Raw genomic sequence first — 15,479 nt, forward strand, 5'->3', positions numbered from 1 at the left:
CCCATATGTCTCTATAATTCTTAGTTAACTCAACACAGAGGTATTTTTCTTTTTAAACTGCTGCATGTATTCCTAGGAATGGAAGTACTTGGTAAGAAAAAACTAGGCAGACAACAGCAAGTATCTTTCATCAAGAAAAATAGGTAAAGAAAAAATGTATGACATAGCACTCATATTTCCCTTTTTAAAATGAGTACACCGTAAAACAGATAATACGTTTTTTCTTTTGTAGTTCTTCAGCAGTGGAAGAGCTTGCCCACGGATCTGAAGGGGAGCAAGGTCAGGAACTTCGTCAAAGACAGACCAAGAAGTGAGACGTTACTGTATAATATCTCTGTCGTGGTCATTTTAGAGCATGTGTTGCATTATGTGACGTGTTCTGACATGTGTATGGCTATTAGGAGCTCAGCTAGGTGTTAGATTTAAGCCTCTGTGAAACCTGTCATTTGTTGGTTATTGAGAAATGTGGCAATTGGTATTTGTGGGAACTGATGCCATTCTGTGACATAATGTCGGTCAGGTTTCATTTTGAACGTCATCTTTAGTTGACTGTCAAAATTGAAAAGGCTAATGCAGCAGCGGAAGTAACTAGATTTTTACATATTATGAGGAAAATGCTTGTCTTTGCAATAACTAATACTAATGATTTTAAGTTGTGGGCGTTTGGAAGGATTTTGCTCATTACTATTTGATTGCTAGATTAATTACCCCCCCCCCCCCCCCCCCCCCCATGTTCACCTGATGGTTCACCCCTTAGTCTATGTTTATGTGCAACCGAATAATCCATCAGTTATCGGATTGACGGCTCAGTCAGACAGAAAAGCCTTCATGTAAACACCTTAAAGGACAACTCCGGTGAGAAATGAACCTAGGGGTAATTAACAGATGGTTACCGAGTAGATCATTCTCTGGGATACGTTTTAATGAAAATCTAATGTAAAGAGTTTTATCTCTAAAAACAGATTAGCTTATAGCGCTTGTCTATGGGGCACAGGGTAGACACAGGGTGGTAAAATTAAATCGCTAGTTAATACCACTAACAAGGCTCAAAATAGTCTCACACTAACACGGTAGCATAATGAGGGTCCCAACATGCAAACCGAAGCATTGAGAACTTTGTAAGTGTACAAACAGTTTAATAAGATAATTTATAAACATAGTCCCTTACGCGTTCACGGACAGGCACCATCTCGAAAAACAGTCTCGACTAATCGATCCACGAGCGCTGTTCTAAGTGAGCTGGTCGATAGGAATTAAGTTTGTGAAATGTAATAACATGGACATTTTTAGTTTTATTTATTTATTTTCTCTGTTGTGTTCAGTGTTTTCTTCCGGAAACAACGGACCATATGAGATTCCAAGTCACAGTTCATCACTTAGCAGAGCGCTCGTCGCTCGATGAGTCGAGACTGTTTTCCAAGATGGCGACTGTCCGTGAACGCGTAATGTACTATGTTTATAAAGTGTCTTTTTATTAAACTGTTTGTACTCTTACAAAGTTCTCAATGCTTCGGTTTGCATGTAGGGACCCTCATTATGCTCCCGTGTTAGTGTGAGGCTATTTTGAGCCTTGTTAGTGGTATTAACTAGCAATTTAATTTCACTACTGTGTGCCCCATAGACTAGTGTTATAAGCTAATCTGTTTTTAAAGATAAAACTCTTTACATTCGATTTCCATGAAAACGCATCCCAGAGAACGATCTACTCTGTAACCATCTGTTAATTACCCCTAGGTTCATTTCTCACCGGAGTTGTCCTTTAATCGATCCGTTTGAGCTCGATCCAATTGAAAGGGGTGGTTTATTCCTTGTCTAATCCGATCGAGAAGACATGTAAATGTCCCATCATTCTAAAACTCTCCTTTAACTCTGTGTCTGTGAAGTGGAGCTGAACAAAGTCCCACCAGTCCTTGTTTTGGACTCTCATCCACAGACGACTGATTGTTGGCGCGGGGAAAGGTATTTTTACTGCGTGATAAATATAAGCAGCATGGCAAAATGGTTCATATGCTCATTGTCTCCTAATTATGACCAGACACTGATCAATATTAAGTCTGCTGTTTAAAACAAATAAAGAATCATTTAACCTGCATGATGATTAGTGTAGGAGAATAGTGTGTGCATGTCAAAAAAATGATTTCCGGGTTGAAGTTTGACATATAAATGTGTACATCAATTCGATCACTTTGTTTAGTGTTTATACTTAGAATGATACTTAGAAAGCTACAGTGGAGGTAAAATTTTGACCTTTTACCTTTAAATGTATAAAATTGGTACTTAGGGTACAATTATACCATTGTTTTCCTCTACCTAGAGCAGGGGTAGGCAAGTTCGGTCCTAGCGACTTGCTGTCCTGCAGAGTTTGGCTTCAATCCTGAAAGACATATATAGAAGCTCTTATTGAGAATTGGCAGAGGTTTAGATGTTGATGTTTTATTGGAAATGTTTGGTCACCATTATGGGGATCAGTGTTTCCTTTAGTTGGGTAGTTAGACTCTTGGCTTTTTATGCGAGTTTGTGGTTTTTAACAAAAAAAAACCTTTCAGTGTTAACAAAACACAATATGTTTAAATCAAAAGAAGCCATAAACACAAATTATCTTGAAGAAAAATGCATGACTAAACTCATCACTGACTAAAAATATTCATAAATAATATTTACCAACAATTATTTTCTTGCCACAGATGAGACATTCTCAATTTTGATTATTAAGATTATGAATCTCAACAATAATGGTGACATACTTAATGCTGCAATGCATGCTGGGAGCCATGAGTTTTGTGGCTTTGTAGAGTTGCGCTAAACTCTGCAAGACAACAGCTCTCTAGGACCAAACTTGCCTACCCCTGACTTAGAAGTACAAATTGTTACCTTGAGAGTACAACCCACATAATTCAAATGTTCAGTTTCCCCAGAGTTGGACAAAGCAACCCCAAGGTGTATGTGAGTCCTCAGAGAGAGCGCTACAACAGAAACCCAGTGCAGAAATGGATCCAGCAGTTCAAACGCTTCATAGAAAACTACAGGAGACATATAATTTGCGTCGCAATTATATACGGGATCACAGCTGGACTAGCGCTGGAAAGATGCTACTGTAAGTGTCTTATCTCTTTTCATTTTTGAATATTGTATTGTACATATTTAAGGCCACTGAATTATTATTTGTAATTGCCTTGTTTATTATGATCATGTTGAATAGGTCATGCATTTTTGCACTGGAGATCCACACTAACGGTTACAAACCAATAGCGATGTTTTTAGATTATGGTTTACAGGCCCACTCCAGTGGCATCCCAGAGGCTTCCATGGTGGGCGTGCTTGTGTCTCGCGGTTCTGCAGCCGCCATCTCCTTCCTGTTTCCCTACATGCTCCTCACGGTGTGCCGTAACCTGATAACCATGTGCAGAGAGACTTTTCTGAACAGATACATCCCATTCGATTCGGCCATCGACCTTCACCGTCACATGGCTATAACTGCTGTCATCCTCTCAGGTCAGACAAGAAAAATTCCCTCTACGTGCAAAACGGCATTTATGAATACTTGAACTTCCTTGTGTGCCCTGTAAAAAATTTACCACAAATAAACCTCCGTGGAACTTTAAGTCACCATATTTTACACCATAATCTTCACCATATTACATAAGTATTACATTTGTGCAGTTTATGGCATATATGACTTAATTGTTGTATTTAATTACCAGGGTTCAAATGTCCATTGTGTAATGTAACTTCGTCAAATTATGTATGCATTACATCAATTATATTTATGCATGTAACAATAACTAATTATTTTGTTTATTTACATTTTATTTTGTGCCACAGTTATTCACAGTTTGGGTCATGTAGTCAACGTATACATTTTCTGCATCAGTGACCTCAGCATTCTTGCCTGCTTGTTTCCCAGAGTGTTCTCCAACAATGGGTAATTCATATTAGTCATGTAATTATTGGACTGATCATGAAAAATATATAATATAAGATGCATGGATGGGTAGTAAGACAGGCAGGCGGATGGATGGATGGATGGATGGATGGATGGATGGATGGATGGATGGATGGATGGATGGATGGATAGTAAGACAGGCAGGCGGATGGATGGATGGATGGATGGATGGATGGATGGATGGATGGATGGATGGATAGTAAGACAGGCAGGCGGATGGATGGATGGATGGATGGATGGATGGATGGATGGATGGATGGGTAGTAAGACAGGCAGGCGGATGGATGGATGGATGGATGGATGGATGGATGGATGGATGGATGGATGGATGGATGGATGGATAGTAAGACAGGCAGGCGGATGGATGGATGGATGGATGGATGGATGGATGGATGGATGGATGGATGGATGGATGGATGGATGGATGGATGGATGGATGGATGGATGGATGGATAGTAAGACAGGCAGGCGGATGGATGGATGGATGGATGGATGGATGGATGGATGGATGGATGGATTGGTGGATGGATGGATGGATGGATGGATGGGTAGTAAGACAGGCAGGGGGATGGATGGATGGATGGATGGATGGATGGATGGATGGATGGATGGATGGATGGATGGATAGTAAGACAAACGAATGGATGGGTAATTCATATTAGTCAAGTAATTATTGGACTGATCATGAAAAATATAAGATGGATGGATGCATGGATGGGTAGTAAGACAAACCAATTGATGAATGGATGGATGGGTAGTAAGAAAAACAGATGGATGGATGGTAGTAAGACAGACAGGCAGATGACAAATGGATGGATTGTAGTAAGTCAGACAGGTGCATGAATGGATAGTAAGACAGACAGATGGATGGTTAGTAAGATAGACGGACGGATGGATAGTAAGACAGACAGGCAGGCAGATGGATAGTAAGAGACGGATGGATGGTTAGTAAGGTAGACGGACGGATGGATAGTAAGACTGACAGACAGGCGGATGGATGGATGAATGGATAGTAAGACAGATGGATGGTTAGTAATATAGATGGACGGATGGATAGTAAGACAGACAGACAGGCAGATGGATAGTAAGAGACGGATGGATGGATGGATGGATGGATGGATGGTAAGACAGACAGGGGGATGATAGATGGATGGATGGATGGATGGATGGATGGATGGATGGTAAGACAGACAGGGGGATGATAGATGGATGGATGGATGGATGGATGGATGGATGGATGGATGGATGGATGGATGGATGGATGGATGGATGGATGGATGGTAAGACAGACAGGGGGATGATGGATGGATGGATGGATGGATGGATGAATAGATAGTAAGAGATGGATTGATAATAGTAAGACAGGTGGATGGATGGATGGATGGATGGTAAGACAGACAGGGGGATGTTTTGATGGATGAATGGTAAGAGAGACAGATGGATGGATGGATGCATGGTAGCAAGGCAGATGGATGGATGGATGGATGGATGGATGGATGGATGGATGGATGGATGGATGGATGGATGGATGGATGGATGGATGGATGGATGGTAAGGCAGGCGGATGGATGGATGGATGGATGGATGGATGGTAAGACAGACAGGGGGATGGATGGATGGATTGATGGTTTGATGGATGAATGGTAAGACAGACAAGTGGATGGATGGATGGATGGATGGATGGATGGATGGATGGTTTGATGGATGAATGGTAAGACAGGCAGGCGGATGGATGGATGGATGGATGGATGGATGGATGGATGGATGGATGGAAGGCAGATGGATGGATAGGTAGTAAGATAGATAGATAGATAGATAGATAGATAGATAGATAGATAGATAGATAGATAGATAGATAGATAGATAGATAGATAGATAGATAGATAGATAGATAGATAGATAGATAGATAGATAGATAGATGTAAACTAATGCTATGTGCTGATCATTTGCAGGTCTGAGCTTCCGATGAAATGGACCTTCTGGTTTTTCAAGACCGTTCCTGGTAAAGCTGCTGTTCTGATATGACCGTATTCAAATCACAGATTGAATGTAATATTTTTGTGGATGTATGGTTTGTGTTTTTTTCTTTCAGGTCTCACTGGGGTCCTTTTGCTGTTGATTTTTGCTTTTATGTACGTCTTCGCCTCACACTATTTCAGACGCATCAGCTTTAGAGGATTCTGGATCACACACCACCTATATGTGCTCGTCTATGTCCTGGTGAGTAAGAAACACTCCTCCAGTTTCATGAGTCTGAGGTTCGGTATTGAGTACCGAGAAAAAATATGTAAAATAAAAATAAAATACAGATAGTAAGAGAAATCATAAAACTTTGCTTGTGCTTTCAGGCACCAGTTATTGTTATTGGAGGTGAAGACAACAAAAATAATAATGTTTATATCAAGATTACAATCCAATACAAGTTTTAATATTTTATTAGCTTACCAAACGCAAAACTTACATAAAGAAAAAACTTTCCTAGCAAGTGAATAGCGCTGACTGGATGAGCCTGTGAGCCTGTGCTATCAGGTTTAACCGGTTGTTATTGGGAAATGACATACCGCACGATTGACCAATCAGAATCAAGTATTCCACAGAGCTGTGTAATAATACTCTTTAATGCATACATCGTGAAATATTATATTATATATTTTTTGTTATTTACAATTTTGAAGTGAAAAGAAAGCAACAATAATTAATTTTTGTTTTGTTTTGTGAGAGAGTAAAGCATCTGACTTCGCCCATTCTCTCGTCTCATTTGGCAGACGGTGATCCACGGCAGCTACGCCCTCCTTCAGGAGCCCCGCTTCCACATCTACCTGATCCCCCCGGGCCTCCTCTTCCTCCTGGACAAGCTCATCAGCCTCAACAGGAAGAAGGTGGAGATCCCAGTGGTGAAAGCCGAGCTGCTGCCCTCAGGTAGACAATACTCTCAGCAGATCCAGCACAAAGCTCTGTTTATCTCCAGCCTCCAGGGGCCCGAGCTCACACGGGTCTGTCATGTGCCGTAAAGGGTCACTCCTAATTGCTCTGGCTAAATCAAGGCCTAAATCATACGGCGTTTCACAGCAGGAAATCTCAAGTCAATTTCAGGGGTCACTTTATTTATATACATATACACACACACACACACACACACACACACACACACACACACACACACACACACACACACACACACACACACACACACAAACAGGGTGTCCTGTTTAGGGGTGACCCCGAATAGTCGAAGATTCGATGCATCCTTATGCTTAGCCGGATTCGTCCACCGATGTTATGAAACGAAGATCATGCCATTTTGGCAATATGGGGGTGCTCAATATTTTCGATGAGTGTACACACACCGGCGGCGGCATTCGGCGCCTGTCCGCGGCGACTCGGGAAGTTGTTTAAAATCCTGCCGCGCCACAGAGCACCATTTCAAGGTTTTATATTAAATGTATATTATATTTCCCTCAAATCGTCAATGTACATACTGATTTCACCCTGTGCTAGAACATACACACATGGTGCAGCTCTTTTGGCAGAAGTCGATTCAAAATAGAGCTCGGGCGTATATAATGTGCATGTCCGGAGTGAGACACCCGAGACGGCGCTGAGCTTCGCGTCTGGTGTGCGACCCCCTTTAAATAAATAAATGGTAAATGGACTGCATTTATATAGCGCTTTTAACAGACCCTATGGCCATCCAAAGCGCTTTACATTTTGCCTCACATTCACCCATTCACACACCGACGGCGGTGTCTTTAGGCACAATCGGCTTAAGAATGTGCATGTAAATGCACTCAGTGTTCTTTTCCTCTCTAGGCACGTATTTTTTTTAGGTTTATTTATCGAAATGTTCTGTATTTCGATCACGGCTTATACATGTTAAGAGAAAACGGTTTACGAATGTTTATCCACCACATTACCTTTTATTTAAACCTAAGAAAGCCATTATGAGTTCGTCTGTCTGTTGGCAGGCAGTTTTGGTCGCTTTATTCAGAGTTGTTGCTGTGTGCAGCAAGGTTATTATAGTTTTGCTTTGTGAAATTATTTTTTATTTTATTATCGTTTTCAATTTTGCTACAAATTTCAGTTTAGTTTTAGTTAGTTTTATAAATGGTTTTGCTAGTTTTAGTTAAGTTTTTATTTTGCAAATACATTTCTATTTAGTTTTTATTTATTTAGTTTCAGTTTTAGTTTAAGTAATTATAGTTTAGCAGAGTTACCATAATGAAGTGTAGAGTTTAATCTTACTAAATATCCTTAAGTGAAATAACTTTATAAACAAGCATTATTGTTTATACCCAGGATGGTCATACAAAACATGCATAAAGTTGGGTCTTCACCTTTGAGCAAAAAAGCTTGAGTCAAACTATGAAACAACGATCTGGAGATTAAAAATTAAATAAATTATATTTTGATATTAAAATTATATTTTATATTTTTGACATAGGCTAAAACTCGGAGGATCTATCTTAAAGAACAAAATAAATGCAATGTAAAATATATAAGTAAAAATTATAAATTCCAGACAAACTCATTCATAACAAAGATGAAATATTGTTAAACAATTAAAAGCTTGTTTTAATTTCTTCAGTAGTACAATGTAGGCTAGCAGTGTAAGACCACAGCTAAAATCATCTGAATACAGCCAACACACACTGTTTTGCTCTCTCTCTGTGTGTGTGTGTGTGTGTGTGTGTGTGTGTGTGTGTGTGTGTGTGTGTGTGTGTGTGTGTGTGTGTGTGTGTGTGTGTGTGTGTGTGTGTGTGTGTGTGTGTGTGTGTGTGTGTGTGTGTGTTTGTGTGTGTTTGTTTGTTGTGCTATAATTGTAATGGGGACCAATGTCCTCACTTTTCTAGTATAATATTATGATAACTGACTAGTGAGGACATTTGACTGGTCCTCAATAGTTAAAAAGGCTTATATATCAGCCAAAACATGTTTTTATTTAAATCTATTGTTTTGCACGTTCTTGGGATGGGTAGGTTTAGGGATAGGGATTGGGTTAGGGGATATAAAATATCATTAACCTGATATAAAATCAATGGAAGTCCATGCAATGTCCTCACTTATATAGTGAAACAAACGTGTGTGTATGTGTGTCCTGGTATTCCCTACTTTGTGGGGAAATGTCTCCACACAGATAATATTATTAGTAGTAAATGAATATGAAAACAGCTTTGAGCCTGTCAATATTATGCAAACATGAAATCTCAAACGCACAGTAGGCTAGTACTTGCTACTATAGTTGCTGACTTTTGTGCCTGCGTCTCTCGTCGCGTAAGAAACAGCATTCTAAAACAGTGAGCTTAAGTTAAAAGAAGTTCAACGTGCATCTCATTACCTTGTGTTATTTCCCATTTCACTGCCACGGACGCATTGATTCATTGTGAACTGCCGTTTAGGACTAGCGATGTGTTGCCTGTCTGCATGCGTCCGTCACAGGACAGCGGTAATCTCCTCAGATGACTTCACGCGCAATATTCAGACACTCCCTCAACCGCCACAGTCAGATTTTCCACCACAGTAAAGACAGCTTATTAATAACGAAAACGAATATTTATTTTTGCTAATTATTAATTTATTTCCGTTAGTTTTTTAGTAAGAGTAGTTAGTTTCGTTTAGTTTTAGTTTTTTATTTATTCAGATTTTTAAATTTTATTTCAGTTTACGAAAATGTTTTTTGACCAATAGTTTTAGTCTTAGTTTCAGTTTTCGTTTACAAAAATAACCTTGGTGTGCAGTGTGTAAATAGGAAACTAAAAATAGTTTTTCCTCCTGCCAACTAGTGTCGTGCCCCTCCTAACCCATTCACGCACACACATAGATGATTCGACTCTCAGTTGACCATAGAAAGATTCGACAATTATGATTCGAATGTGTAAATGCTTCGGGGACACCCCTAGTCCTGTTATATCACATCTTTGTTGTCAAAATGTTTAAGATCACCAGTTATTCTGAGGTAACAATGACAAACCTGCTTCTTTGAATTGGCAGATGTAACATACCTGGAGTTCAAGCGTCCACATGGTTTCGTCTACCGCTCGGGACAGTGGGTTCGTATCGCATGCCTGGCGCTGGGCACGGATGAGTACCACCCCTTCACCCTGACCTCCGCACCCCATGAGGAAACCCTCAGCCTTCATATCCGTGCGGTGGGACCCTGGACCAGCAAACTTAGAGAGGCCTACACCCCTGAGAAACTCCAGGAGCTTGGAGGATATCCCAAGGCAAGGATGTCAAATTTGTGTTAGGATAATATAGATATAGATTAACCTGATTTTAAAGGATCTGGGGCAGTATTCATAAAACATTTTATCTTAGCACTAAGAGTTCTCCTGAATCGGCAAGTTAGGAGCTACTTTTAGCCTTAAGATGTTTTGTGAATGCGGCCCCAGATCAGGTAGAAGTTAGCCTGGCAAGCCAGACCCACATCAAGATGTTTGGTCTGGAAACTCACCATAGACAGGGCTCAATCCGAGGGGCGGGATAAACGGTTGCCTTTCAAACTCCCTCTGCATGCGATAGGATAGCGCTACAACCAACCAGAGCAATGAAGGTGAAGCGGAGCTAGTTGACAAATTAAACATTCGCCGTATCCGGTCGGCAAAACTCCGACAACATCTTCCCTTTTTTAAGAATGACTTCAGTGCCGTTCTTTGTTCTTTTCTCAGAGAAAAGCTTAACTCCAAGTCTTCCAGAGTCACGGTCAAAGCTGATTCGAAAGTCCGAAAGCAACTCGCCCGTCATTATGTTTAGCCCCGCCCACCGACTCTTTACATGATGTGATTGGCCCGACCAGAGTTTGTTTTTTACAGCTCAGACATGTATTAGAGTTGCTAGATGACACTCACGTTAGATTAGATTTGCTGCCGCTAGGGTGCATCTAGATTTCTAGGCTAGGTAGAAGTAGTTCTTCAAGATAAAATGCCTAAGCATTCTTAAGGAACTACTCTCTAATAGACAAGCCAAAAATAAATAAATAAAAAATTGAATGCATATTATATTATGAATTGATTATATTATATTTAGAGTACTCATAATGATTAATTGTAGCTTGACGTCATCATACTCCAATTCTAGTCTGATACTGCTCCACTGGGCTGTTTCAACCGAATCAGGAAAGGAAATGCCTCTGCACTCAATTGGAGAGACCTACAACCAATCAGAGCAACGGAGTGAGTGACGTATGTTGAGCGACGTATACTCGGATCTTTGAATCTCGTTCAGCAAAATGAACAAATCTTTTTTTCCAGTCATTTTGTTCATTTTAGCAGAATATAATTAAAATGTTGCATGTTAAATTCCCCACGTTGATCACATTTGGAATAAAAAATAAATGATAAACTAATGCAGCCATTGCCAAACTTTAAGAAATTATTCATTAAAATCTCAGCTGAGTCTTCAGGCTATGCAGTCTGTTAGTTAACCTCACCTCCGAATCCGCATCTTTTGTCACTTCAGATTTAATCACACCTGTTCCCTGGAAATATTAGTACAGCTCTCCTGTCTTCGGGTTTGAGTCGTTAGTTCCGTCATCTGTGTCTGATCCGGGCTGGGACAGCCCCAAATGCAATCCATGCAGTCCTGAAAACAGAATTTATTAGTTCACCTCTCGAGTCTTCAGGTTTGAGTCATTCGTTCTCCGACTCACAGCCCCATCGGCTGAGTGGAGAAGATCCTGTGTACAGAACCGATGGCCTGTAGCGCATGCACGGTCAACACAAAATGAACAAATCGCTCTCTGAAAAAAAAACTCCTTGCTCCTGAGTCATATTAAAAATTCGTTCAAAAAGAACAAATCGTTAATGAACGATCATCATTTTTGAGAGAAATAATAAAGATGAATGCATATACAAACAAGTTCTCCTTTTAGGATTAGAACGAATTGAACTCAAGAGCTCTTTGGTGACGTGAATGATTACGTTCCGGTTGATCATCCGTCAATCGTCGAATAAAGCCCGCCCTGACAATTTGATTGGTCCGAACAGCTCTGGTTCGAGCATACTCTGCCTTCACGTGCTATCGGAAGTTTCCTACTTCCCACTTCAGAAGTCGTGATTACGAGCTTGTTGTGTTCAGGTGCTTTGTTGTCAGAAATAATGGAGGACGCCAGATTCATACTTTTGTGGGTCTTGGGAAAATGTTAACACACATGTTTAACACTATAACCATTTCAGTCATTTCCCGGTCCCAGAAAATCCTAGAATCACTGGCAAACACTAGCACAACACGAAAGCATATTATTTATAATCTCTGTAATAACGTTCGTAGATGGGAAGGAAGGAGGCAGGATTCAGGAACCGGCAACAACTTCAACAACTTTTATTAAATAAACAAAACGAAAGTAAAACACGGGCACACACACAACAAAACATAAACAAAACTCTACGTAAAGTCCAGGATTGGTCCTCTCTCGTCCTTGACTGGTGTCACTCGTTCTTAAATGCCTCCAAGCTCCCTCATGAGAGGACTCGAGACCGGTGTGGATCGCAGGTGGCGCTCCTTCGCAATCACGTCCCTGGACTGACTCGCTCCTCCCATGTCCCTCGCTCGTTCACCTCGCCACAAATCTCATTCATAATTAAGGTGTGGACTAGGTAAATATGTAGACAAGGTAAGGCTGCCTAAAGACTAAAATGGTAATAGTTTTCAGCCATGCATCCTATTGTAAAGCTACTTTTACCACTCTATCTTATAATAGTCAGTTTGCTCACTATTCTGGAATGATGGTCAGCTATGTGATTTTCGATGTGTTTAAAATACACAATATGCTTCAAATGATTATTCATTTATGTAAATATGTACTACTTTAATGACAAGATAAGACAATGAAACTGTTGCGGAAAAAAAACAACTAATAGAACACCCACCACAGCAGAAATTCGTCTCCCATCCGGCATTTTTAACGGTTATGCCACGCCCATCTTGGGATCTTGGGTATCAAAATTATTTCCGAGCTTCCCAGTGGTAAACGCGACATCAGAAAGTGTTCATGTACAATTTTTCTTCAGAAACTCGTATTTACGTTAATTCTGATAGCACGTGAAGGCGGCAATAGTTGCTTCACAACGGATCAAGCCCAGACCAAACTTCCTGACCTCAAATGCTGTGGGCGGGGCTAAGTTTGGCTGGCATCCAGGCTAGATTAATCGTGGTTAATCACATCTAACATAAATATTTGTAAATATACTGTATACATACATATGTTATATACGTATTTACAAACTTTTATGTTAGATGTGATCGTCTGACAGCGTTATTTATATTATGTGTATTATATTTTGTGCTGTCAAATCGATTAATTGCAATTTAATCACACACATTTATATATTTTATATACGTATTTACAAACTCTTACGTTAGATGTGAATAACCACATTAAGCAATTGGCATTAATCATTATATTGATTATATGAATTCATTTATAATATATTATATCTCGCGCTGAAAACTAAATTTAGTAAATACCACACCAAACATTATTCAGACACCGGATACAATTTTTTACTAGTGGGTGCAGGACACTATAGTTAATTTATGTAAGTGATAGCAAAATAAAGTAAATTGAGACATATTATACAAAAAAAATTCTTCATACAGTGACTACCATAAAATTGATAACAATTTGGGACCAAAATGATTCAGACACTTTGACCTGATCATGTTTTTGCTTAAGTGTTTTTCCTTTAATAGCTAAATTTAATTTTAAAAAACAAATATTTAGCATTTTAAGTTATTTATGATATCTTCATAAACCAATCATTTAAACGCAGCTGTATCTGGACGGGCCGTTTGGGGAGGGTCATCAGGAGTGGACAGACTATGAGGTGTCGGTGCTGGTGGGTGCTGGGATTGGAGTCACACCCTTCGCTTCCATCTTAAAAGACCTGGTCTTCAAATCTTCAGTCAAGTTCAAATTTCACTGCAAAAAGGTACAGTTCCCTTTTTTTTTTAAATAATTTTTTGAATGTCCCTTGACTGAAGTTTTCAAATGTCCTCCGGCTCCAGGTGTATTTCCTCTGGGTGACGCGCACTCAGCGTCAGTTCGAGTGGGTGTCTGACATCATCAGAGAGGTGGAGGACATGGACGGCCAGGAGCTGGTGTCGGTGCACATCTACATCACACAGCTGGCTGAGAAATTCGACCTCCGCACCACCATGCTGGTAGTTTGAGTTTATGACAAAACACAATTGGTTTATGGCTACCGTTCGTTCTCCTGAACTACTGTGACTTAGTTTATATCAGCTATGAGGTCATGGCAGGTTGTTTCTCTTTCTCTTTCTAAGTATGTCTGTGAGCGGCACTTTCAGAAGGTGTGGAACAGGAGTCTGTTCACCGGCCTGCGCTCCGTCACACACTTCGGCCGTCCACCCTTTCTGGCTTTTCTCAGCTCGCTACAGGAAGTTCATCCAGAGGTCAGAAGCCAGTTCATTCGCCTCCGTTGCAGCTTTAACGATGAACTCTGTGTTATCCATATCCTCCAGTATCAGTAAAAACCTGTGATTTGTGCTATTTTTAAGTTAATAAGTCATTGAATTAAATCAATGTGACCTTTTTATCAACCTCACGTACACAGTTTACGAACGGTTCTTTCTGCTCTTGCTTAAAGGTGGAAAAGATCGGCGTGTTCAGCTGCGGTCCTCCCGGTCTGACTAAGAATGTTGAGAAGGCCTGCCAGCAAATGAACAAACGGGACCAGACACATTTTCTTCACCATTATGAGAACTTCTAGACTGTCAATGTGTGAATTATGTGAAGAATAAAGGACAACGAATCAATTAATTATACGTATTTATTCATTTTCTAAGGGCTGGACTCCATTATTCCATTTAAAACAGCATTTCTAGTTTGGTAAAGAACGTGTTGAGGTCAAGTAGAAATGAATCAGTTTCAGTAGCAAACTTATTTAGAGGGGTGCCAATCATTGAAAGAAACTGATTACTGCCAAAGGAAAGATCTTTTGGAGTTATGCTAAATAAATCATTCTTAAAGCATTTTGCATTTGTTTGTTTTTTTGTCTTTCTCTCTGCCTGAATGCAGAAGTAAATATGATATATATTCTGTAATGGATGATCAATAAATGAAGTGTTCTGCGATGTTTGACTGTTTTGTAGTTGTCTTTTGAGTCTCATAATTATTATTATTATCACCTGATCCAATAAACCATTTAAAATCACTGTCATAGATATAATGGTTTCAAACATGGAAAATATAAATGTATTATATGCAATGTCTGTGGGCACATCTATAATACGTGCATATACAGTATGTATGTGAATGATTTTATTATTTTTTATTATTATAATATATTAATTATAACATGGAAAATATACATGTATTATGTTATTTAAATGTCAATGGGCAGGGCACATCTATAATATGTGCATATGTGTATGTGAGTGATTTATATTATATTTTATAAGTGTATTATATTAATTATAGTGTTAAAAATATAAATTATATTATGAAAAGTACAAATCCAATCCCAAAAAAGTTGGGACACTACAAATTGAATAAAAACAGAATGCAATGATGTGGAA

At 39.5% G+C, this 15,479-nt stretch overlaps 1 protein-coding gene across 1 annotated transcript in view; it reads left to right on the forward strand.

Moving 5' to 3' along the window:
- duox (dual oxidase) overlaps positions 1 to 14,717 on the forward strand; it is a 43,704-nt gene extending 28,987 nt beyond the window's left edge. Inside the window, exons 22-34 of the mRNA XM_067435814.1 lie at positions 77 to 143; positions 233 to 310; positions 2,907 to 3,094; positions 3,262 to 3,492; positions 3,823 to 3,922; positions 5,897 to 5,946; positions 6,037 to 6,164; positions 6,710 to 6,863; positions 9,933 to 10,165; positions 13,712 to 13,870; positions 13,947 to 14,102; positions 14,226 to 14,354; positions 14,549 to 14,717. Coding sequence (XP_067291915.1) covers positions 77 to 143; positions 233 to 310; positions 2,907 to 3,094; positions 3,262 to 3,492; positions 3,823 to 3,922; positions 5,897 to 5,946; positions 6,037 to 6,164; positions 6,710 to 6,863; positions 9,933 to 10,165; positions 13,712 to 13,870; positions 13,947 to 14,102; positions 14,226 to 14,354; positions 14,549 to 14,671 — 1,796 coding nt within the window. The 3' untranslated portion in view covers positions 14,672 to 14,717. The remainder of the gene's footprint in view (positions 1 to 76; positions 144 to 232; positions 311 to 2,906; positions 3,095 to 3,261; positions 3,493 to 3,822; positions 3,923 to 5,896; positions 5,947 to 6,036; positions 6,165 to 6,709; positions 6,864 to 9,932; positions 10,166 to 13,711; positions 13,871 to 13,946; positions 14,103 to 14,225; positions 14,355 to 14,548) is intronic.
- Positions 14,718 to 15,479: the final 762 nt, after the last annotated feature.

Source organism: Pseudorasbora parva, chromosome 25 (assembly GCF_024679245.1).
Source record: "Pseudorasbora parva isolate DD20220531a chromosome 25, ASM2467924v1, whole genome shotgun sequence".
Lineage (NCBI taxonomy): Eukaryota > Metazoa > Chordata > Actinopteri > Cypriniformes > Gobionidae > Pseudorasbora > Pseudorasbora parva.